This window comes from Gymnogyps californianus, chromosome 1 (assembly GCF_018139145.2).
Source record: "Gymnogyps californianus isolate 813 chromosome 1, ASM1813914v2, whole genome shotgun sequence".
Classification (NCBI taxonomy): Eukaryota; Metazoa; Chordata; class Aves; order Accipitriformes; family Cathartidae; genus Gymnogyps; species Gymnogyps californianus.
Window position 1 is genome coordinate 60,212,138 of NC_059471.1, and position 27,256 is coordinate 60,239,393.

A 27,256-nucleotide genomic window follows, 5' to 3' on the forward strand; every position below is an offset into this window, starting at 1 on the left:
TGTGATTCACATACAAGAAGAGATTACTTTGAAATAAATCAAATGCCCCGTTAAAGAAGTGATCAGATGAATAATTAGAAGGAAAAAAAGACGTTTTTGCACTTAGACTCAAAACCTACTTTCTAGTAAAGCAGTTTTCATTCAAACAAAACACACAGAAGAGAATCATTGCAATATTTCCTCCTAACTGAAATAGCACTGGAAACTGCTGACAACTTACAGGCTCTACTGCCTTGAACAGGGGGATAGTAGAGCTAATCAGAGATTTTGATTGCTATTACTTTGGAGGGCAAGGCACAGCGATTGCCTATATACTTCCTTTTTTTTTTTACAAAGCATCTGTTCTCCAACTTCACCAGCTAGACTACTTTTACTGCAGGCAAGCTGTGATATCCCTCTTCCCTTCACTAAGGTAGAACTAGGGGTGTAGACCTGTCTAAACAAAGGGATATGGAAAGACAACTCAAACTAATGGGGCTTGGATGAAATACAGTAGCATTTCAGAATGAAAATAAGTTGACTCTAAGGTCAAAATTTGTAAATTTTTAATTGCTTTCCTCTCAATTATAGTAGTACAAAAAATTATTTCCCCACTTTCTAAAAAAGCCATGAAATTAAGGTTGGATTTGGACTGGACCATACAGGAATCCTGCTGTGTAAATCTCTTGGAGAGGCTGGAGTCATAGGATACAGGAGACTGCAACCTTCTGGTTATTTTGAAGCTCACCTTTCCAAATTTAGTTGAACTCAAACTTAGTTGGGTAATTGAATGAGCAACACAATAGCTCTTCAGTTTCATAACCACACACAAAAGTGACTTGTAAGGGTCATTTTCAGCAAGTTCATAGTTCAACATTGCCAGCTTTCTTTTATAAGACGTTATTTTAAGAAATTCATTTAGAGCAAGAGAGCTAAGAGAGAGAGATTGTCTCAAGCCTAACATATGCATCACTAATCCAAATTTCAGTCCTCTTTGAAAATCATTCCACCCCACCTCCAAAAAAAAACAAACCGCAAAGAATCTTTTAGAAACCTGCACACCACTTCCATTCTTTTGACTGTTTTTCCAAACAGGATTAAGAAGAGTTAAAAATGTAGATGCCATATAAAAAGAGATAAGCATAATGCATAGTGTTCATAACTATGGCATACTTAGGGCATAAACCCTAGCAGGTCCTTCAAAAGGCAAATCAACAGATGCACCAAATGCAGATACTAGTGTGTCTTCTTTCAAAGGCTGTGAGATTGCGTGTAGTGGGGTACAAGTGCATTTTTTTGACTCCTTTCACCATCACAACTTGCTGGAGCTGTGTCAGCTTCTGTTCATCTGTATCCAGCAAACTAGAAGAGCAGCTTAGCTGCCGGTAGAGCTGATTTGCAACACTGACAGTTTTAACACCACCTAATTAAGAGCTGCTTCGCTGAATGCTGCTAGAGACGAATGCGATTACAGCAAAATAAATGGGATTGAGAAAGCAGTAAAGACGCACAAGGTAATGGGTGATTTTGGATGAAAATTATAAATTCTGGGGCATGCCCTCAATACTGAGAAGCAACATAGATAGAAAGAAGTTGATTAAGTAAGGGAGAGGAAAGAAAATAGATAACTTCCCACAAATTCTTGAACTCTTATGATGCTCTGCTCCCTATAACCCATCCTTTCAAAAATTACTCCCATATGTCCTTTATGAATTTTCACTTCAGAAATACTTACCTGATGTGAAAGCACACAGGGTGGGAATTATGAAATCTTATCTTCACAGCAGGGGAAGGACAGAAAAGCAGAACAGGTGCAAAGGAGAACAAAGGGTTTAGTACCATGATGAGCTCGTAAGAGTAGTCGACAGAACCGTGGGTGACAATGATAGGGGAACTGCTATTCATGGACTGTGAAACTCATTCTAGGATAAGGACTTATGTGAGCCTCACTTCCAGTTCCTGCTCTTCAACTGGTGAGAGTAGTGTTTGCCTAAAAACGTAGAACATTAAATCAAGTTGGGAATTGAGAAGAAAGAAAATTAAATAAAAGAAAAAGGCAGGTTAAAAGTTTGCCATCAGCACATACACAGCTGTTTTTAAAAGTTTAATTAATAAAAAATCTATAACTGTGAATTGGTTTTGATATATACTAAATCAAAATGAAGCAGCTAATTAGTAAACTAAATCTCTTCTGGTCTATGGTAAGAGTTTCTATTGAAGTTAACTTCAAAGGATTTCTTTAAAAATATGAGCATCAAACATTTTTTTGAACAACAAAGGAATATCCTTTGATAGGAAAATGCTGTTGTCCTATATTTGTAATATATAATTCTTATTTGATAATTCTCAATGGAATTATAAGGTATCTCATAAGACTTGAGGAAAGAAGAAGGATGCTGTAATTAAATGATAAAACAAACTAATAACATAAGTCTGACAATATTGATGCAAGTTCTGCAAATTCAGATGTTTTCTCATTTGAAAATCATTCAGCTGATTTTATTTTTCCAAAGAAGACCTACAGCACTTTTAAAAATGGTCACATTAATATATATCATGAAGTAATATTTCCATTTATAGTCATCCCTGAAAAACAGGAAAATATAGAAATTCCAGCTATTTTAGAAGCATTAGGTTTATATGCTTTTGATTATATCTAGTATTAAGAAATTTATCTTGACTGAAAACCATCTCTTTAATTATGGCCACTGAAATACATCCAAAACTGAAGAACTATCTGTAAGACATCATGAGATATACACTCCTAGTGTATTTTTATCCTGTACAAATTCTTTGAAGGCAACTGTTGTCACTGACATGCTGAAGTATACTGAATTAATATGCTATTCTAAATACCAATGAAGTAGAAACTCTTTAGACCTGTATGTCCAATATTGGTTAGCTAGAGTTTTATTTTTAGCAGATGAAATTTGGTGTGTCTGTAAACTAGAATGTGCCCCCCAAATGCTTCTCATTATTATCATGATAGGGTTTTATACCTACTTGAAGAGTAGGGCCTACTGAAAATGCATTACCACAATATGTGATTCAGTATTTGCATTGTGAATTCAGCTGGAGTCTTGAACGTTTAAATGACCTAGGCTTCGAGCTATCATCAATGACTGTCTTAAAATTATATGAATCACCTCCTGTTGATGTCTCTTTCTTCTGATTATAAAGTGCCTAAGGTGATCAACTCCTACCAGCACATTTAATTGCCAGACTCCTAAGACAGCCAAATAAATTCCATTCCTTCTATGTCTATGTCTGTACAACCACACCTACGCATAAATATCTATTCTTGCCCTCATTCCCACCCCTAAGGCTTTTAAGTAATTTTTAAATTAATTTCTAGTTAATGTTGCTATCCCACCAGTGCAAAGAGTAAAAACATTTAAATTACAACTGTATCCATCACTGCCATACATCCCCTTCTAAGCCACAGTTATATTCAACTATTCACCCTTTGCATACTTTATCTTATTCTTCTCTTAAACAATCAGTAGGATTAACTTACTGGTTATATATTCATCATTAATGCTGAACCGAAATGATGTGTACAGCATACATTGTACATTGATTTACAATGTGGTTTTTTTATGTGAAAAAGGAACTTCAGTGCCAGCATTACTACAGACAATTTTCCAAATCATCTGCAAAAGTAACTACACTGGTTCATATATACCCACTGGTATTACTGTCCTTTCACTTAAGTGATAATGCCAGTTAGTAATGTTTTTAGTTGAATACATTTGCATAATCACAATCCACAAAAATGAGTAAATTTGTAGCATTCACTATGTGTCTTGTACATACACTTATCTGTCTCAATATAAGTTCCTTAATGGTTTATGAAAACACAGCACACTCATGTGGAACAGTCTTCTTAGAGATCAAGATTTTCAAAGCAGTCAAGTGGATTTAGACACGTGTTCCATTGAAGGAATGAAACAGATACAAAACAATTCTTGGAATTGCTGAAGCACAGTACATCACTAATTCCGAGAACTAGGCAGTATTCTAGAAATGTGTTCAATGTTAAACATAAGCAGTAAAGTAAATTTCTTACAGCTAGAGTAAATTTAAGGAACTCCCTTTTTTCATTATATTTATAGCTGGGAGAAATAAACAGCTAGTTTCTCCCATACACCCCTAAATCTTCACATTTTAAAGGAGGAACACTTAGCAAGAGCATGTCCCTTTTGCCTCATGAGTTTATGGTATTTTTATTTGTTTCAAGACTGTTTTACATTAAGAGTTGTTTCAATCTGCCTTTTTTAATGACTGCAAAACCAATGTCCTATATTCAAAACATTAGAGATTAAATCCTTCTCCAGTGCAGCCAGTGGCAAAACTCTTGCTGAGTTTGATGGTGCCAGGGTTCTATTGTTTTCCTTCTGCACTTCCCCCAAACAGAAAGAGAGAAAATCTGGAGGAACAGAGCGTGAAAAAACTGTGCTTGTCACACGCCCTTTCCTCCTCACCTCTTCTCTGAGGGATAGGTAGAAGGTCTCTAAGCATTGGTGCTTGGCTCTACTTAGCTCTGCAGAACACAGAGAATCCCCCATCAATTTTCTCTCAGAAACCCAATCCAAGAGCAGTGAATCATCCTTTTGCAGCTCAATCAGTGAATAACAACCTGCTTCAGAACACTCAACTGAAAGACTGGCAAGCCAAAGCTGGTATTTCTGTATCATACACAGCTCTTTCTTTGCCCAAGTATCCTTGCAGGCAGATCATTGCTCCAGGTTTGGTTTTAGTTAACTCAATGGCATTCTCAGCTGCAATAAACTCTGCTCCGTCTGCTCTGTCCCCCAGGAAGTTACTCCTATCACCTCTTGAAGGATGCCTACTCACTGCCACCTCGAAGTCTCCTGGCATAAGCTGTAAGATCCTAATGCTGTAACATAGCTACACCTTGCCTGACTTCATCCACATCCCTTGCAACCATCTCCACATGAAGCATGCTCAGTAGCATCCTTGAAGAAGGAACAGTGCTCCCTTCTCTCACGGGAATCTGTCTGACCGGGAGCACACAAATAAAACAAGTACCATTCACGACAAGACATAGTGTAAACCAGACTCCCATCCATACCTGCACCCTTACCTTTCCACAAACAATGCCAACGGCATCAACAAGAGGACTAGGGCACAAAATCCTTACATATTTCAATGACTTTAATGAGATTCATACATATGCCTATGCTTGCTAAACTGGATTTTTTGCTGAATAAACTACTGATACTCAGGAAACAAAATAAGGACCTATATGCTTAATAGCGTCTTAGCTGAAAATTACTTCTTGTTAAAAGTAAATCTGGTAATAACAGAACGTTATTAAATCTACAAAGCTATGAATTACAAAATGCTGGAATTAAGGCCATCTGTGTCTGGCGTGTGCACACTATAATACAGCCTTGAATGACATGGTCACCAAAGTCCTGAACTTTTCAGTGAACTTCAAGGGGCTGTAGGATGCACATCAGTAGATGAAATATTCTGCAACGTGTGCTGTGAGTAAGGCAGAGAATGGCATATGGAGAAGGATGGCTTCATAGTTAAGGCAGCCAAATACTTTCTTGGAGAACTGTATTTGATGTCTGCCTCTGCTGAAAACTTTGTGATGCTAACCAAGCTTTCTGAAACTTTTCCTAGCCAGTCATTACCAAAGTGTTCCTCATTTTAAAGGTATCTATCTGACTTCAGGGTGAAAATGTGAATTTCCAGTGTGTTGCCTGCCATGTCCTGCCATGCTTTTCAAAGGTGTAGCTGAGTACTGAGTTCTAGGTGGTTGTGCTTTACAGTTATGGCTTACTATTGCCATAGCACATTTTTCTCTCTTTTTTTTTTTTTTACTTTAAATTCAGTGCCACTGGTATTTCAAACTTGTATTCAACAAAATCACTTTAAAGGAAGAGTGCAATGTACAGAGAAATGAGAAGTTTACTTAAAAGAGTTAATGTACAAATATGAGAAAAATGGGTTGGTTTGAAGAATTTAAGGTTACCAAAATTTTGCCTTTCAAACAAGCTTGTCTTTGAGCGTGCTTAGTAGAATAATTACTATGAGGGTGTGATGGAACAATACCAACCAAGCAGCCGTACCCTGATCTCGGTAAAACACTTATACTGTGGGTAGGTATGGCTGAAGTCTACCGGATACCTAGCAGTGCACAAACCACTGTCTGCTTTAACAGGAAAAGATTTAATCTATGCAAAAAGAGCAGTACAGGAGCTATTCTGGCTCCACAAAGTATACAACAGGCATGCCCTCAGCAGAAAATCAAGACCCCCACCAGAAGAAATGGTTCAGATTATCGTCCAGAGACGGAGCATGAGATTGCTCACCCATAACAAACTTGCTCAGAGGGCTCTTACAGTTGTTTCCTTTGTTTCGGCCCTGTTTCAGTGACTGATATGCATACACGTATACACATGTGCATGCCTATGAGCGAAGAAACATGTTTATGAGTTCTGATGATTGAGTGGCAGCAACTAAATGGATGAGGGAGAGTAGGTCTGAACAGTGAAGGTTTATCAGCCTTGGCTAAGGACAGCCAGCATAGAGCAAAGGTTGTTGAACCTTGGCTAGAGAAGAAAGAAAGAAGAAATTAAGGATCATTGAATGGATCTATTGGTGGTGGCTTCTAAGCTATGCAGTATTGGGAAATTTTACTTTGGGCAGGGGATGAAATGGAGTGACTGAGGGTAAAAATAGTAAGACTTCTCTTGCAAACAACCATGAATAGTCAGTGGGAGGCAGTTTCTCAGTAAAACAGAAATGGCTTAGAAGATACTGAAGAAAACTGAGAACATAGATAGCCAAGATGATAGTTCTGAGCCAACAGAATAACAGACCGGATGGCAAAACTGTATGCAGATAGAGAGAGCATGAGGGAGGGAACTGGGTGTACAGTCAGCTTTCACTAATTAGTGTTCCAGTTCCTCCTCTGAGTTATCTAGGATCCTACAGAGGGAAGTGGAGGCCAGAAATAAAGAAAGGAGCACAGCACATGTACTGCCAACTCTGCTGTATTAGCACTGTCTGTAGTAAAATACCTTCTGAAATCGAGTCCACTACTGTATTTATCTGCTTTCCTCAGCTGAACTTCTCTGAAAAGTTTATGATAGAGGAAATTATTTATATACACTCTGGGTACTGTGCAATTAATAAAATGTCACCACATAGATTATATACACCAAGTGGCATTAATGGCAAAATACTGTATGGCACTTAAAGTATGATGTCTCAAGCTACTGTTCAGAGGATGAGGTGAAGATTAAATGAAAATGACTGATTGTGGAAAGCAATTATGAAAAATCCTGAAACACTGCAATTTAAATACGAAATAGCATGTTGTGGGTCTAGGCCTATAAAAATATAAAAAAAATCTGTCACAGCTAGCAAAGAAAGTATCTGCTGAAGGTGCCTGCTTCTGTCCACTAAGTATAACCTTCTGTGCCTCAGTTGGATAACTAAATTTAAAATATCTAAAGTAAGTTAAATGCCCATTCCTGCCCATAGGAACAACGGGTTATTATGTACTAGGAAAGAATATGCCAGTGTTTTGCCAACTGTCCTGAGAAAAGGAAGCCCATATAACCGTTCTGCACTGAGGTGAGATGGAAAGATCAAGGCTCCTTGTGTATACAAAAGGCAAAGTTGGGGAAAGAACCCAACATAGCTGAGTGCTACTTTTTCAGTTGTGACTCATTTTTGTCTTTGTCATCTTACAAGAGAATAAAAGAAGTACCTACTGCACCACACCCTTATCCCTACCAATGCAGAATTATTTCCTAGCCTTTTGTCCAGCCTGGCCTGACAATAGCTGCAGCCACTGGAAGGCATTTCCCTGCTACCACACAAACTCTTCCACAGAATCTACAACATTCATTGTTGGCCATAAATTCTCTCTTTCTTAATTTTATCCCATTAGTCTTAGTCATACTTGTTTGCACCATATAATGTACACCCTGCTCTACCCTATCCTAGTTTTCTGTCCTCTCTACTCACTCCTTTAAAATACTTAGCATTAACAACCAGGCATGTTTGTTTTCTGCGTCTAAGTATTGCACTGTATCCTTTTTGCCCCGTGTTACGAAAGAATTTGCTAAAAACTTTTCACCTGAGGAAAATTCATTCTCTCGTACCATCTGGTACTTTTACTCTGTTAAAGGAATGAAAGCCAAGAAGCCAACTACAAAAACTGATCACCATATCCAGTCTGCTATTTGCTAGCTGGCTGCATGGCTCTGGTTTGGACCTTTTCAGTTAGTTCTCCTTAAAACAACACCCAAGCATGGCTCCCTCCATTCTGTACAATTCTCTAACATCACAAAAGTCTTTGCACCCTTGAATAACCTCACTCGCCCTGGTATCAAACCTGAGAGCATGCAATGCATGATCTCAGCATCAGACCATAAAATCATTGTTCTGGTGAGCCACAACACAACCCTCGCATTATTTTGGATACTCAGAACTGAAAAAACCACAGAGAAATAATTGTGCCTGAAGGACACAGAGTCCAGAGGAGGGCCATGAAGATGGTCAGAGGGCTGGAGCACCTCCCCTATGAGGACACGGTGAGAGAGTTGAGGTTGTTCAGCCTGGAGAAGAGAGGGCTCTGAGGAGACCTGATAGCAGCCTTCCAGTACCTAATGGGAGCCTACAAGAAAGCCAGAGAGGAACTTTTTACAGGGGCATGTAGTGATAGGACAAGGGGTAACGGCTTTAAACTGAAAGAGGGTAGATTTAGATTAGATATTAGGAAGAAGTTCTTCAGTGTGAGGGTGGTGAGGCACTGGAACAGGTTGCCCAGAGAGGTTGTGGATGCCCCCTCCCTGGAAGTGTTCAAGGCCAGGTTGGATGGGGCTTTGAGCAACCTGGTCTAGTGGAAGGTGTCCCTGCCCATGGCAGGGAAGTTGGAACTAGATGATCTTTAAGGACCCTTCCAACCCAAACCATCCTATGGTTCTATGACACAGGGATGTCACAGGGGTCCAGGAGAGACAACAGGCCAAGCACTGTGTAAAGTGGGCATGATCAATCTGTTCTGCAGAAGGAAGTGTGAAAGGCCACAGTCCATGTCAGATGGCCTCTGGGCCAGGTATCCATCCTGGCCCTCTTTAGCTACAAGAATAAAGATGATAACAAGTCTATAAAAGGGAATGCACACTCTTATTGTGACAGTTCAGTTTGGTACATTGTTTGAAAGCTCTGAGACAAGAACACAAAATGATTTTATTTTTTTGTATGGAAGAATTAAAATAGCAGACAGAAAAAAAGACCTCAAACTGGAAAATACTCACTCTGAATACCAAACTAAATCTCAGGCTAGAAATCAAAGTACATCTATGCCAAAGAAGGGTTGCAAACATGTGCTATTATCAGCTCACATACATTACACATGAAGGAACTCAGTGTTCTTCCTCCACATGCCACATTGCTAGCTTTCCTCTTCACTCCTGTCAGGCCTCAAAGACCTCTTTTCAAAGGTCTGAGGCAAGCATAGGAAAGAAAGGGAATCCTAGGAAAGGGAAGCAAAATTGTGAAGGAAGCAGCTTGAAGATCTGCATTTACTGTACTGCACTGCAGCCTTCAACTTGTTAAAATGCATAGGTCAGCTGAAGATGCTTCTCTCTAGCTGGCACTTTAAGAATTCACAAAGCATAAAGGATGTAGACTTTGACACGACAGTGCGAATACTTCTCTGTGTAACAACTCCATTTATGTCAACAAAATCACTCATATAAAAACATGATTCTCAAAGCTCTAGGTATCTTCTACTGATTTCAGTAATATTTAATAAATGCAAAATACTTATGAAAATTCAGTATGCATGCTTGCTGAAGCAGGACATAATTTTCCTTTAAATCTGCACATCAAAAATATGTAATATAGATTATTATGGCCTACTGGAGAAAGAGGAGGTAAAGACTTTGGCTTTAGAGATTCACTCGAAAAGAACTGGCACACCTAAAATAGGAAAGTAAACACCCTGCACTCTGATGCAGTCTGCAAAGTGATGGGCAACACCAGATTCAGATCCTCAGCTGCTCTCTGGCAATGCCCATCTCTTTCTATTGGCTCTGTGCCACTATGGTCCTACCACTGGCATCTGCTAAGAGCTTAGACACGTGAGATGAATCAGGACCACACTGATTCTCAAGAGTTAGAGTCAGTGTTCAGAATACCAAGAATATGATAAGAAAAGGCAAAGACTTCTTCTCATAGATTTTTTTTTGGTGAGATATATTTATGAAAAATTGAAAGTAAAAATTTTAATCTGAATATGAAATAGCCACTTAAATTTCAGTAAGAGCTGTTTCTTTAAATACCTATTAGCTCAGACTCATCCCACTTACTTACTCTTAGGAACTTCACTGAGGTGCTGAGAAGGCCACAGAGTTTATGTAGCCTCCCCATAACAATGAAAAAATACAGACAATGCAAGAGGCAATTCAGCATCCCCAACACATTAATTATCTTTGGATTCATGATGGGAATAACTCTCTCCACTGACTACTGAGGAATCCAAAGGATTAAAACCCCAACAGCAACAAAAAGATATCGCGAAGTGGGTTTTTTTTTTAAAGTTTCAAAAATCTAAAAAGAACATCTATAAAGAACAATCTAATAACCTACAGAGCTGTAGTACATGATGTTCTTTGCAGTCCTAGTGGAAAGAGACCTTTCTTTGAGAAACACTAGAAATATGGAAAATATTGGGGGGAAAACAACTCACACGAGAAAAAAATCCCTGCTAGTTTTATTCTAAGACTCTGCAGTCTTCCACTTTGCTCAGATTTGTCATCCAAGTTACAGCTCTAAAGGAAGTCATGCTGCTGCTGCTGCTGCTTCCAGTGCTTTGATTGCTGTAATTGTGCTAAACACAAAAAAGCTACATGACAATTTAAATACCTGTTTTCAGTTTGATGGCATTTGAAACACTGGACATATTTAACCCCAGAAATAAAATCTTCTAAAGGAAACTCAGCTGAACTTTAATTTTAGTGGCATTACTGAATAGTTTCTATAATCCACTGACACTGATGTGCCCCAAAATTTCTAAGTGCAAATTATGAGTACAAGCTGTACTGAAGCCCATTGCTGAAAAGAATGCTAGAAAAACGGTCCACTCTGCCTGTTCAGATCACAGCAAAAAGACTGAAGGTAAAAAAAAAAACAACCCACATAGCTGAAGCAGTCTTTTAAAAATATTATAACAACTTGCATATTTTTATTGTGGGAGATTTTTAGCTTGTTAATTTGACCATGATGTTGGAAGAACTGAATGTCACTACTTAATGCCATTTATCAGTGAACTGTACAGGCCTGTGTGAAACAGGGTCAAGATTTATAAAAATTCCTTATGCAAAACTTGTGGAGCAGAAAGTTTTTCTGGGGCCTCATTTGAAAGAGTTACACAAAAGGTTCTACTTTCAGCCTGTCCAAAAATAAGGGGAAGTTCAGAGATCTTGACTGATTATCAGTGCCAGCCAAGGCTTCCATAACCCTGACAAACACAGATTTTTGAAAACCTACTGCCTCAGACAAATTCTAAATACTTGTTCCTAAATCTCCCAAGGAGATGCCAAGGGCCTGATGTGACCATATCTTCTGTTGCAGCAGGCCCTCCTCTAATAAAGAATATTGCCAAGGAAAACCACTATCCTTTTATAAGCTTAATCATAGTTTAACACCTATCTGTTTTGTCTTTGCAACGGGATTCTGATACTTTAAGTCTGCAGGAAAATTACATGTTCAAGCTGAGGAAGTCATGTTCATGAAATCTATTTGTTCAAATGCAAAACAGTGAAATCAATAACATGTTTTCTTTCTTTTTTGTGTAGTTTCTGTGGTTAGATTGCTACAAACTCTGGCTAGTAATTTACTTTGATTGCAATGAACAAGAATAGACAGTTCAGCAAGTAAATGGAAAACTACGGAGAAGAAACTATGAACATAAAAGAACTATGTTTCTAACTCATTGTTAACATGTGCTTTGGTATAATGGTTATAAAGGGAAAGAAGGCAGGCAGGCAAGAAAGGGGGGGGGGAGAGGGGGAGAAAGAGGGAGGAAGGGAAGGGAGCGGGAAGGAAGGAAGGAAGGGAAGGAGGGAGGGAGGGAGGAAGGAAGGAAGGAAAGGAAGTTGGTTGTATGCCTTGCAGACTGGAAATATGCATGCAGTTCTGCACCCTCTTGAAATTACTTTTCTTTTAGATGCATGTATACAATAGCAGAGAAATAGAAGCATAGACAAAATTACAATAGGAATCTAATAATCATTACGTTAATTAATGTTTGTTAATGCCAGAATGTTACCTATGGGAGATTTGAAAGTTGTCTTACAAATGACAGCCTTGTCACCAAATACACTTTTCTCTTTTTTAACAGTCTTTCCTGATATTCAAAGTCTATTTCCCTTTCTGAAGTTTCCTCATCACTGATAATTCTATTTGTATACACAAGCACAAACATACACCAACCATCCCCCATACTTGGTGTTTATCATCCTCAGACACTCATGTCTGCCCTCCTCTTGTTACTGACTGCATGTTACAACAGTTTGTGATCCTGTCATTGTCAAGTTTCATTGTTTCAAATTATTTGTTTTATTGAAAAGGAGCACCCATCTCAAAATTACAACCAATAATCTTTGCACTACGTTTTTGTAACTTCCGAGTAATCTCAGGAAAATCAGCAAATTAATTCCTCAATTGTAATCAATTAAAATGCTACATAGTTACTTTATGTAACTTGTTCCTACAAGATGTTCTGGAGGCCAAAACGATAAATGGGTTCAAAAAAAGGCTAGACAAATTGATATGTGATAAATCCATCAATGGATACTAAATATAATGGCCTAAATTTAACATCCACTTCAGAAAGTCCCTAAATGAATGACTGCTGGAGTCCAAGATAGAGAACAGGGGCATAAATGGATATCCAGAAGCTCAGAGAATGATGATCTATATATGCCTATTTCTGGTACTGGCCGATTTTGGAGACACGGCAAATGCATTGTTTGTCTGCTAGTTTTATGCATTCTCCGATATCTACATCATGGAGCTTACTATTTTTCAGGTTCCTTTTAGTAAAAAATGGTGAATTTAAGTATGCAAAAAATGTATATGGGCAAAATATGTCTGGTACTCCAGTTTTATGAGATTATCTTTTTAATTCATATCAGAAAAAGATAGTGGTTCTCAACACCGCAGCAGCAGCAGCTCATTTACATTATAGTTGCCCTGTCCCCTCCTTCCTCCAGTTAAACGGACTGTAATCACTTCAGCTGTCTGAATTCATGACTTCTTTTAATAACATAAACTGAAGTGAACACCAGTTTACATTACCAGATAAGACAGTGAGCTGAGGTGTCCCGGGAGTAAACTCACTGCCTCTTCAGTTGCCATTGTTACTGTGGTTAAAGCCCCTGAAAACAGGAGGTGAGCAGCCAGCAGAGGACGGTAACAGCTTTACCTTCCTCACCTGAAATGGCATAAAGCTGAAACTGAGCACACATTTAACGACAGCTCATTTTGTGAATCCCCAACCAGAGTCTGAGAGTTAGTCAGATGTTGGAGTTTCTACTCCTTTACTCCATTCACCACACTTCACCATTTCTTCCCATACCCTATGTACAAGTGGAAAATACTGGAAGTCTCTTTTTTTTTTCTTTTCATAATGCCCAGCATTTACTATCTTCCCATATACAACTGAGGATAGGAACGTTGGATGGGGCTGGACTTTATTGTGCATATTCTTCTGTCACCAACATGTGTAGCTTCTCTGCAGAGTCTTCCATTCCACCTCATTTTTTTCACCGTTTTTACCTCACCAAAACTAACAGCTTGCTTTTACATTACACTTTGCACACTCTGCTCCCGAGTCTCCTCAGTAAAACTAATATGGTTGTTTTTCAGTACTTTTTCAGTGCCAAGTACATCACTGAACTATCCAAGCTTCTGTTAACTGATGCAATTTCTAGGCTTTCTAAATGAGAACAGGGCATAGAAAAAAGAAGTAGATTTTTTTTTTAATGACAGCCTCAGAAGTTTAGGATTTGGAATCAATCTGCTTCTGAATAAAATCATATAATATACTCAAATAATAAACTCATTGAAATCAAAACTTAATTTCAGCCAACTGAAAGAGAAGATTTTTCTTTCACTGTAAGAGAGGATTTCAGTTAATTGGAAGAAATGTATTATATATGTATTTTATTCAATGAAAGCCACTGTAGGTAACAAGAGAATAGGACTAGAGTAGGTATACCTTCTGCTTGATTCCAAAGTTACACTAAAGGGCAAATTAGTATATAAATAGACTACCACACTTTTCTGGTTCACCAATAATTACTTCCCATGAAAGAGAAGAGGAGAAAACCCACTTGTGCTCTCTTCTATTACTTCTGCAGTCAAAATCCCTAAGTACTGTTTTGTCTCATTTCTCTCTCTCTCATTCAATATATCCACTATGAAACTGCAAAAACATTCAATTCCTGCTTCTCTGGCCATGTCTCCTCCATCCTCCATATGTTTTCTGTCTTTCACTATTACTTTTGATCTTTTCGTCTCTCGTTCAAGGTTCTCTAAAATTCTGTAATTGTACAGAATTTTGTAACACATTCGGATAATAATACGTAGCATGAAGGACTAACTTTTTTTTGAGGCAAAAAGATATGATTAAATTTCTGACATTAATCATATGTTCAAGAGCGCTGTAATCGTAATAATGTCACTTGCTTGCTCAGATCATAGCTTTGTGACCTTCTATTTCTTCCCTAGATGGAGCACATATGATTAAAAGTAAATATAGTATTTTTAATCTGTTGAAGATTTTACTATCAGAGTATGAGTGCACATACAGTTTGTGAGTAAGTGACCACTTCCATTCATGCTGACACATCACACCAGTGTTCCCAAGCTTTTTCTAAACATCATTCCATCTCCAGCTGTGCACTTCATTTCTGCTGGACATACGACCCCAAAATATTAGCACGAACAGGGAATTGCTGTCTGGCTCACTGTTTCCCACCGGAACCACAGTTCCAGACTTTCTCTGTTCATTACAAAACTATGTATTGTGAAGACTGAGGATGTCATTACTTGGTTTTAGTAATACCAACCACAGGTTCACGGACGACATGTGCGTTAAAACTTTCCAGTTCAGCTTTAAATCAGTATACGTATTTTACGAGTCTTTGCGGACAGGAAGACAAAGAGAAGGAAGGAGTGATAAAAACATCAACAACCTCTAAAATTAACAGGAAAGGAATAATAAGAAACACAGTGTGCCTTTAACATGGGATTAAAGGGGTAAATACATGCTCAAAGAGATTTCTTCTGGAAGCTGGTGCTCAGTTTTTCTTTATTTGTGAACTGAGAGCTTCCTACTGTGCTCGTAGGAGTAAATCACGGTAGGCAGGAAGTTCTAACGCACTACAATGTGTTAAAGTAATATCAACAACAGCAAAATAATGTGGCAATGTGGGAGCCTCAGCATGCATTCATGCCAAATGGTTCATGTTGAAATGGAAAATACAAAGATTATTTTTCAGTGACAAAAGAAAATCAATATTTAAAATCAATGCCAGTCATGGGGAACAGTGAGAATAAGTAACAAAAGACCACAAAGCACCTTTGGGAACACTCAAAAGAAAAATGCAATAAATATAAAACCATTATACCAAAATAAAAGCCTCTTTACCCTACATCAGGGTAGATTTGCAAGTCAAAATCAAAAACCATACTGATACTAATTTTTCATGTCGCCACTTCCAGCCACTTCTAAAAAATTAAAGAAAACTTAGTTAGGTGTCTAAGTTCTTCGAAAACACCAGATTAATGCCCGTCTTTCTTGCCCATCTCTCATGGTTTAGTCTTATTTACTTTTAACTACTATGCTGCCGTAGACAAGAGCCCCTTGCAGATCCCAGATCTGTATACACATGCTGGTTCTGCTCTGCCCATATGCCGTGCGCCCAGTGGAAAGGTAGGTGGGCTCTCGGGAGAGACAAGGGCGGGTACCCTGGCAAGCACCGTGGCGCTCACCTGCCCAGTAATTTAGACGTACCAAGGCACACTACTCACTAGACGGGATTCTGAAACTCCTTTGTAATCCCCTCTTTGCAGATCAGCTGTCACAGAACTGTAAAGACGTGGTTAGCCTGCTTATTCGTTTTACCTAATTGAGCAGTTTGGTGCAACAATGACCCGTTTGTGTGAGACAAAGCGACTTACAAAGGCTCTGCACAGAGCCTATACGCTATCTGTGTCTGAATTACTATTTGCTCAGGAATAACACCAGAGCTGCATTGCTCCATGTGCCATTGCAATGTTCTGTCTAGGCTAGAAAGGCCTGCCACGCTGAAACCCCTGACCGGGTCTGTGGGAGTAAGCAAGGCTGTACAAAAACCAAACTAGTAAAACCCAACAGATCCAGTCAGTCCATGTGAAGTGTCTTCCAAAACCTGTATTAGAGCGGTTTTTATGTTACACACCACACATAAATCACGTTATTCTCTCCTCCATCACTCCCTGCTTTAGCGAGCTGGATGTATCTATTTGCCACCTTAGATAGCACAAGCCCATCTTATTGGAGTGCCTCTCAAGTAGTCAGTAGGTTTAAACACCACAGTAGCCAAATGTGGGAGGGATACACTTTTCGACCATAAGGAATGTGAACTAAAGCAAAGATACCTATTAAGCAGTTTTCTCAAGGTCTACAGGAAATTTGTGCTTGGCCAATAAATTGAACCCAGATCTCCAGAGTCCCTCTCCATGCCCTTAGCCACTAGGATATTTCCTCTCCCGATGCACAGTATAGTTTGTTGAAGAAGTAAATTCTAAATAACTCAGTACACTGAATAAGTGGAGTTTCACCAAAGCACAGACCCAGACCCATGTAACTGTTGAAACAGAACTTTTAATAATGTTCCCTTTCGTATTTGGAGCAGTAATATTTACAGAGCCCAGAGAGGAATTAATATAACCAAACTTACTGCAAAATTTAATTAAAATGATACAAGGCAATAGAGAGTCTTCACTACCTTTTTCTAAGAACTCCATCCTTCACAGGATATTGAATGACAATATACTTAGCTAATAAAGGTCAGAAGAATGCATATTAATTGAATGTGTCCTAAAGGCAGGATATATATTCTCCAATCTGATTAACTCTTTCCTAGATTCAGTTTTGTGCACCATGTTCCTCTTAAGGAACAAAACCCACCCAAACCCTCAGAAAATAACTACCACATCTCTCACTAGGAACTTAATGCATAAAGAATGCCTTTAATATATTGCAAAGGCTTTAAATACACAAATTTTTTAGGAAGTCTATTTTCTTTTTGGTTTGGATTGATAGAACTGAAACAATAATGCATGGTGAGATGAATAAAAGTGTGTGTGTGTTTATCCAGACTTTGAGATTTTGCTTTCTTTGGGCTGTATTTTAGTCTATATTTCATAAGAATAAAGCCTATTTTGGGCACTATCCTAATAAAATAATATTTTAACGCACTGCTTTCCTTTGGATTGCTTTCCTTGGATTGACGCCCAGCAAGGTCATAGATTACTGGAAAACCTGCAGATGATGTACAAAGGGATGAAGAATGAGAAGAAAACTGCTAGTTGAGTTGCAATTATAAAAAGTTGCACCACCCACTGCTGCGTGGTGTTTAGTTGCCAGCTGGGGTTAAACCACGACATGCATGAGGTTTATGTTCCTTGGAACAAAATTTACTGTGTGTTCACATGATTCCTAAAAGGGGCAAGAATGCAATACTATGGACAGAGGGAGACCAGCCAAGTCAGATGCTATCTTAACTTTCACCTGGAGGAGTTTTCATTGTGAGTTCAGCTACACTTTATCCACATACCTGAGCCTGTTACTTGAGAACACCACAAATGATGTTCCTGTTGCTGTCAAAATCAAGAATTAAATTTGGGAAGAGGAACTATCAGTTAAGATATATGCTATAATTAAATATATGGCAGTGGTTTGGCAAAGCAGAGATATTTGAGAATGAACAGCTTGTGGAGGGGATGAAAGGTGATCGCCAGCTTAGTAAATGTACATGCTGCCAACAAATACATGTATTTTAGTTTACACATTAAACCAAACATAACCAAAACTGCCAGCAAACATCATGCTATCGGATTGCTACAGTAGATTTGGCTTTCTACGCTGAAGCAAGTTTGTTTCATCCAGAAGTGACATTATTTAACTTGCAAAAAAAATCTGAGCGGCTGTACAATGTGCTGTACAATAAAAAGGGATTTATAAAAATATCACTTATCTTAGTCTGGATTTATTTAAACAATGAGGATGGAGTTTTACAAACTCACCTATATCCAAGTAAGAATATTAAATCTGGAAGTTTCAAACACTGTATGGCTTACTACCTACATGCCTCTTCTCCCTTCTGTGAGCCTATTTTCAAGATGGAACAAGAGAAATGAGGTACTTCTGTGTTTATTATGATTAGTCATGCTTCTTGGCATATGTTATTGTATTTTGCAGTTAATAAACAAGCATTTCTGTTATGAATAACCTAGGAGTGGAATCAGTTTGTATATAAAGTCTGAGAGATAAAGGATGATTGCTTATGTTATTTTATACTTAAAAAATCTAAAATCTTTCTCTCATGAGCACAAAAACCAGAGCCTTTATAAGGAATGCATTTTTCTAATCTTCTCCCTTTGGGTGTGGCATATCTTTTTTTGTTAATCTGTGATTTTCAAGAACAAGCCTACAGTGCAGAAAGCAATGGATTTAAAGAAATTTATGATTAAAACGATTGTAGATATTTCTCACCACAGTCTTCTTATGCCAACCTTTGAGTGGTGCTGGTTACACACACTGATTTATTAAAAAGCAATATCATACCTGTAGACATGCAGGAGCTCTGCCCTGGGGTTTATTCACATCAACAGCCACAAGCTGCCAACCTCCAGCAGCATCTTCATGAAACATCTTGAAAGGGAAAATTGTTGTCAGAAATGTTTTATGTGCCAATAAATACAAGTGAAATCTAATACATTCCCCTTAAGGACCTGCATACATTTGGATGATAGCTAGTTTAAAATAAGAGGGAAATGGTTCCTACTGCTACAGAGAAAAAGCAACATGCTCTTTTTCCAACATTAACAGATTCTGAATTTTACTCAGATAACATCAAATACAACGTGTTTCTATTAGTCCTAATCTAGAAACCGATTCAATTAATCTCTGATCAGTATCATTAGACAGTGATACCTGTTCAGAATAAATTCCTTACTAAGGTAAGCTTATCCTGAGGAAACACAAATACATTGTGACCAAAAAATAAGTTTCATGGTGCATTTGGAAATAATAGACAACGTCGTCTTTTTTACTGACAAAATTATTTTACTCCAAGGATCAGACTTTATTTTTGTTGCACTGATGCATATCAAGAGTAGCTGTACAGTCCTTCTGTACTGTTATCCAGAGCTTATAATTCCTGCAAATAGTTGAATGATACCCCAGCTCTAATGATGTCAATGGAAAAGGCTCTCTTGACCACAGTGGTATTCACATTTTACCAATAACCTCTGGAAGCATGGGTGTAGGCATTCTGGCTTCCCTCGCCCCCCCCGAAATTACGACATAGAAAGATGCAGACTGCTGGACATAAGGAACAGTGAGAAATCATGTCTGGAAGTGATTAACACTGTCCTTGAAAGAAAATGAATGGCTCTAGCATTTTGAATTGCCACCTGAGAGTCTGCATATACTATGTAATGAAGTGTGGCGAAGTCCCCACCTCACTCCCACCTTTTCCTTGACACCCAGCACCCAAATAAGTCACCTCGAGAGCACAGCCACAGCAGCGTGGTTGAAGCTTAAAAGCCATCCTGAGAGAAGCGCTCATTAGACTGGGGACAGTGTCACACAAATATGGTTGTAATGCTGCTGAGTCCTTATGTAGCATCTCTGCACCAGGAAGAGTTGCCAACTCAGATCAGCACTGAGTTACTCCTCTTTGTACCACGCTTTAATGTGCAGTGCTAAAGTGCTTTACAAGAACCTCCTTTTATCCTTCTCCAGAGACCCCTTCCTTGACTTTGACTCTCGGACGCTCATTTTCTTTTCTATAGGACTAAGTTTCAGGACCAGTTTAATGATTTTTAAAGTGGGCAAATGAAGCAAGATATTGTTGCTTTTTCTCAAGGTTATTTCATGCACAAAACAAGCAAAGTTTTTAACTTTCATCTAGTGCTTTGAACAAGAAACCCTGCAAGAAATTTTCTGCCCTTCTTAATGCAGAGAAAGATAAATCGTTTCTGTAGTTCGGTAAGCTGGACTCCCTTTATGTCCCATTATGTCAGTTACTCAAGGAACAAAGTAACCATTCGCTTGTCTGCAGTCAACACAGTATTTTTATTTTGTATGATGCAATTATATTCAAGATGTTCATATTCTTTGGCATGATGACATTATTTTGGGACTCTCTTTTATCCTTTAAATTCCTTAATGTTGGCTGCTTCTTGAGTTTGCTACATTGATCTCTCTGTTCCAGCTTCTAGTTCAGAGTATGTCAGTTAAGCTTATATGGCTCAGGAATTTGTCCCATCCGAGATGAAATGAACAGTACGTTCCTCAGGCTAAGTATGTGTCATGTGGAAAAGTCCTTTTTTGTGTTAGATTTTAAATTGATATCGCCAAGTCTGCTTTGACAAAAACATGTACAGAGTAGAAATTATTGCTACAAAGTCTATTTAAGGTGAAACATGTAGCAGCAGCAGAAAAGAACTAGATTTACATATGGATTACAGGAATATCCAAAGGAATATCAGAAAATATTTAATACATAATTTTGAAACACTTAAATCCTCTGGCTTAAGAAAATAAATAATCTCTAGCTACAGAGGTTAGAAAAATTTTCCTCATGGGTATGTTTCTCTTATCTGTCTTCCTAAGGGCTTCTTGCAGGCAGTCAGCACTGGTCGCTCTTATAGATGGCAAACTACACCAGCCTGGAAAACCCTGGCCTTTTGTACGTTCAGGATACGTAATATGACTGTTACAATAATGAGCGAGAGAATTTACATCTCAACCCGTTAGCCCTCGTTCTTCATACTGGGTCTTTCACACTACCCAGCCCACAGATAGCACCCTTCCTATCATGGCTTCTTCCTACCCATTATCTCCTATTCAGGGTCTCACTTTCTGTGGCTACCTCAAATATTAGCACGGCTCTTTCATTGCCTCAGCACCTCATTCCTCCTTGGTCTCAACATGCCCTTCTCAGTTCCAGGACCAACTTCCCCAAACACTTCAGCTACCCTCTGACCTCTCTTCTTCCAGCTACAGCTTGCAATTTCAGCTCTTCTTCCTTAGCACAGGAAGTGATATTCAACAGCAACCCTAATTCCAAACCCACCAATGACATGATAAAAAAGCATTATCACACTTCATTAAAAGAAAATAAAAACATAGCGATAACATACCCAGCCATATAGAGAATCATATTACAGTCTTCTTTATTATTCTTTTTTAAGAAAGCCTAGTTGGATAATATAACCTAGAATTTAATTTTATATGAAAATTCATATATCAACTTTAAAATATATGTGGTAACATGCAAAGTCAAATAAATCAGATAAAATAATAATTAACAGGAATTTTTGGCTTATTATTCATTCATAAACTAAACCCAATCAAGTCCCCAGAGAATCTCAGCATCTCAGGTGCTTCACCTGGGTGGTGGCAGTTGAAGTAGTACTGCTCCTGGACCCCCACATCTGCTGGAACTGCACTCTAATTTCTGCAAACGTTTCAATGATGACTGCGATGAAAACATTCTGAAAAAAGAACAAGAACGAATGGCTGACACAAAGCTCGGCAAGCAGAAAAGAGAAGAAACTCATTCTAGTATGATCTACATTTCAAATAGGTTCGAAAGATCACATTTTTCAGTACCTTAACAAGCCAGGCCAGAAAGAAAATTAAGGTGATGAAATAGAAATATGAACGCCATCGGGGAAAACTGTCGATTGCTCGGTACATAAGGAACACCCAGCCTTCCTGAGAAGCAGCTTCATAAACAGTAAATATGCTCGTGCCTGTCAGAGGAAAAATGAAAATGTTTGGCATTAAGCCTCCCTGAAAGTTTTCAATATCAGTAAACAATAATCTTTTATCTATTCTATTTTCCTTTTCTCTAAAGGGTATCAGCTCCCCTCTCCTCCTTCAAAGAGAAGTTTTTCAGGTGCATTTCCATATCTCTTCCTTTTGCAATTGAATATGAATTGGTTTTGTATCAGACCAGACTGATTCCCTTCTCTCCCTGGACACACATGCATAATCCCTTAGATGGGTTCACTGGCAGTATGCAAACGTCTCCAAAGGCAGAATTTGTCCCATCATGTGACTTCAGCAGCATCCGTGAGAAAAGGCAGATTTAATTAAAACTATCAGGATCAACAATCAGTAGGTGAAAGGAATTAGTCCTTTATTAGTATCAGCAACACTGAGTAAGCAGCAATACACCGAGAAGGTGCCTGACACTACCAAGCACAGTTAAGCGTCTACAACAAGCTACTGAACAGTTTGAAAATTCAGGCAGGTAGCCAGGGTAGCTGCATTAACATACATGTGTTGCCTTAAAAAACATTAAAGCATTTTTAAGTTGAACTTCCTATATCACTCTGGGGAGGAGGGGGAGAATACGAAAGAAAAGTTATGAGGGATTTATGTGTGCAGAAACCACTTTTGAATAAAAGCTATGAAGTTATTAATTTTAAACTTAAGATCCAAACTCATCCTAATGTCTGACTGATAATATGCTTCAGCCAGCTCCCCCTTCCTCCTTATCTCTGCAATGAAAGCTTCAAAATACAGACCGTGGTTAGAGCTTGCATGGCATTCTTGTTTGAAGTAATTTTTTGTTCCGAGAAGGAACACAATTAAACTGTGAAATTAAACTGTAAAATCTCACAAACTGCTGTGAAATCACGGAATTGTCCTACAGCCACCTGCTAGCTCTGCTCCACTACTGCTTCGTTTCATGAAACATCTTGGATAAAAAAGAGGGAGCGTGAGGACTACTGCCCTTAGCAAAACATAGCAGCTGCTAGCAACTTACAGATAGTAAGCATGAACTAGCTGACTATCTGATCCTGTTCAGAGAGAAAGGAGTGGTTCTAGTTAAAAATTCCTGAGTCCAGGAGTTTCCCAAAAAATCACACCAGCCTGTAAGGAGCTCTGCGCTATTATTCTCCCACTGAATTTGCAGCATCTACATCCTTTTGTCTGCTAACACAGGTGGGATGAACCTGGAAATGTTTTTGCCTTAGGGAGTCCCTTTTGCAGATAAATCTTCGCTGATAAGAGGAGACAGGGATGAATGGAATTTTTTCTGTATAAACACGCTCCTTTGATATGTAGGTGTTGAATGGTTAACATGGTCATGGTGGGTAAGCAAAAATGCTAATCCTTTCTGTGAATTTTTCTGGTTATTAGATTCCTTCCTATTTACTGCATATGGTTCTCAGGACCAAGGGACAGAAATAAAAATAAAAGGAAAGAAAAAGCATTCAAGCATAGATAGAAAAACCCTTTCTATTTCTTCAGAAAAGAGAGCGGTCTCTATCAATACTGAAATATTCATCAGTGATTACTTCATGGGTATTTTGCATTTCAAAAATTCATAAAGTAATGGTTCAATTATCTAATATTATACTGTTGCTGAACTGATTAAATTATTGAACAAAACAGTGCTGTTGAGGACAGGGAGAGATTAAGAAAAAAAAGGAATCTATTAAAAGTTGCTGGCTAGGAAACTGTCATTAGTCATTACCAATGGGAAAGTCACAGTGAAGATTAGTAAAATAGAGGGGATGTCATGCAAAGTATTTATAACACATACACTGGGCCATCTGCCACAGTAAAGCAATACTGTGAATGGACAAAAATGCACAGTTAACCCAATTAAAATAATATGTGTTCATCTGTGAAACTAAGTAAAAATACGTCTTGTATATAACTGGTACAGGTGTTCTTAACGCTATTAGAAAGCAATCACCACTACGAATATACATTCTTACTTAACATATGTGACTAGAAAGTAATAAAGCTTTCGATTCTGATGCCAGGAACCACGCTGTTAACTATCTCTGTAAATAATGTTTCAACTGGAAACAGAATAAAGGCATGACAGTAAGGGATCCAACACCATGAAATGTTTTGCTTTCAAAAAGAAGAGTGATTCTTAGTTAACATCTGCCTTCCTGCATGTTTTTGCTCTTCTACAAGTTACATTTAAAGACAATCAGCAACCGATTCTATTTTTTCTGAGTACTTCTTTAATATCTGACTACATCTTCCTAAAGCCAATGCGTAAGTTATCAAAAAGACTCTCCTTTCACAGCAGCATGCTCTTTTTCTCACCATGTTCAAAGCCATACGGAGGGAGAGAAAGTATCAAAATTCTAAGTGATGGTGGGATACATCACAAAAAACCAGACACGGCAATGCTGCCATGTATGAAACCTAACATAACGCCTGTTAGATCAAATGGCAAAATTCTTTTCTACAGGTGTCAGCATTCTATCAGTGACATGGTGTCTTCTTCTACTAGTTCAGAGGGCTTAAGTCCTGACCATGTAGTGCTAGGAGTCCCATGGTTAGGGCACATGAGAACACAGGACCTCCTGTAGTTTGTGTAAGAAAAGCAGGAATATGGGTGGCAGGGGGAACAAGGGCTTGAAAACCTGCAGAGTCTGGCTATTCAGATACACAACAGGCCCCACGTACTTCAAAATGTAGTCATCTCTTGTCAATGTTCTGAACATTAGATCAAGATTCATGCAATCTAACTACAGGCATCAGCGAGACATTTCAGGCATGAAAAAGCTTTGAACCATGAAGAGGGTTAAACACATGACTATAATGACATTACTCATCAGTTTAGGCATGTTGGCATGGGTAACTTGCTGAATCTGGGAGTAGCATTTCAACATCTGCATCTAGAATACTGTTAAATCTTAGTAAATAAAAATATCTAGAAAATATTTATGATAATTTTCCTATTTGTTTCAGTAGATGGCTAAACATTGGTGGCAAGAAAGATTAAAGTTATTTAGGAGGAACTTTCTGATGACAACAGAGGTAAAATAAAGGAATATACTTTAAAATTCTTTTGTTTCAGTGCTTTTGTTTGAACTTGTCTAATAAATTCCACATTTTGATGTTACAATAAAACAACTCCTTTAACCACGCTGATGGTTAATCAAAACAAGGAAGGAAAACATTTCTCAATGCACAGAATAAAACTAAATAAATCAATATCTTAATCTGTATCAGTCTCAAAAGACTGCTTTTATGCAACCCATAAACACTTCTACCTTTGGAAATGTTTTACAACTGCACACGGTCATTATCAAAAACAAAAGAAAAAAACAGTCCAGAAAATGAAAGATTTAGTGAAGTATGGGAAAAGAGATTGAATCTTGCTCAACTTATGCAACATTTTCACTTGCTTCAGACCATATAGAAGAAAAGACAGCAATCAGAGACAAACTGTATCCCTACTAATAATGCATGTTTAGGTGTATAGGCATTCAGTACTGAAATGCAGGGGGCTTATGTCTTCTTCAATACATGTTTCTTTCAGATCTACCAGCTGGGAGCATTAGCCTGAAGGGGCATGGAGGAACTAGTTGCTTTAACACCTAAATCATTACAGTAAAAGAAAATTCTACTGGTTTCCATGCCTAATCAGGGAGCAAGGTCACCTGGCTCTTCCTTGCTATACAGATGAATAGAGTACCAGGGAAAAAAGAATTAAGAGCCAGAGCACATAGGTGATGATTTTCCATAGGGGAGTGAAGAAACCTATCCTGCCAAAACCCTATCTTTTAAATACCTAAGGAATATAGAAGGTATTTATTTAAAAAAAGGACTCATAATTGACAAAGAACAATAGTACCATTATGCAGGGATGCTATTTTACATAATGTATTTTGTATTTATGCATATTTTGTAAACACACAGGATCTTCTGTTTGTTTCTGTGCCTCTGTGATACCACCATGCTCTGTGACATCAGCTCTTGCTATAATCAGCTCATTCTGTGAATGGACATCATGAAAAAGGGAGTGCACTGAATAACGCTGTAATTTTGTAACTGCAGAATTAAAGGAGCAGAGCTAAAAGGTCACATGGAGAATTCATTAAATCTGGAAGCAGAATCCTTTCCTCCTAACTCTATGTTACACTCTTGCTTCTCAATTCAAAAGCCCATATTAGTAGAGGAAGAGAATGCATGATGTCGAGGTGCTGTCTTTTATTAATATCTTTGTGCTATGTGATTTGTAGCTATTCCAAGTGAGAAATAAAAAATGAAAACTAAGCTTAGGTATGCCATTAATTCCAGCATTTTCTGCATGTGTAGTCTATGTTTATTGACTACCTTGGCTTACCATGTCAGGGTTCTCTCAGTTTTCTTGTGCCGGCTGTGAAGCTGCTGAGAAAGAAAATCTACAGGAGGGCCACTTTATGTAAAAAAACATGATAGAAGTTTGATTTTGTAATTTTTTCTTTTTAATCGGGAATTATTCAGGCAAGCAAAAATGCACGCGCTGTTATGAAAAGCTTAAAATACTACATCTTGTCACCCATAAAATGCCTCAGATGCCAGCCAGTAACAGGCTCCTTTTCCTTACTTCACAGTAGACACTAGATGGCGATCGTGCACCTCGGGCACATCTGGAACATCAGGCAGCGGAGGAGCTACCACCTCGGAGAGAGCAGGCTGATCACCTCCCGGTGCGCTGGCAAAAGGATTGATTTTTCTATTTCCCGGCAAAACTAAGCAGCCTTCTAGCAGGTGCTGTTGTCTAATTTAACTCTATTTGTTGTGCTGAACACTGAAAGGTAGCGTTCCTTAAGATGGTTTTGTGAATGTTATGTCCATAAAGAAATGACCTCTTGCTTAGCTATAGAAATGTTATCATCAACCCTGTTTCTGTCCCTGCTCACTTTCACTGACAAAATCATGAAGCTGAATGTTCCTGCAAGGCATGGATATTCCCACTGACCAGTCAGCTTTTAGTTTATGTCCTATCTTTCAGTATCAAGGTATTTTTAAAACATTGCGTGCAGTCAGGATTTTCCAGCTGTCTTTCTTACACTATTGCTTTGGTGAAATGAGAAGGGAATAAAACTTACCCAGAAATGCAAGGATAAAGTTGTTAGCACTTCTGGGAAGCAGCTGGTAGATAGGACTGAAATCAACAAAAAGATC

At 38.3% G+C, this 27,256-nt stretch overlaps 1 protein-coding gene across 1 annotated transcript in view; it reads right to left on the bottom strand.

Annotated features, from left to right (window-relative positions):
• NALCN (sodium leak channel, non-selective) overlaps window positions 1-27,256 on the bottom strand; it is a 260,771-nt gene that overhangs the window by 150,256 nt on the left and 83,259 nt on the right. The window contains exons 8-10 of the mRNA XM_050903338.1: window positions 21,932-22,074; window positions 21,709-21,813; window positions 18,875-18,961 (exon numbers count right to left, since the gene is read on the bottom strand). Coding sequence (XP_050759295.1) covers window positions 18,875-18,961; window positions 21,709-21,813; window positions 21,932-22,074 — 335 coding nt within the window. The remainder of the gene's footprint in view (window positions 1-18,874; window positions 18,962-21,708; window positions 21,814-21,931; window positions 22,075-27,256) is intronic.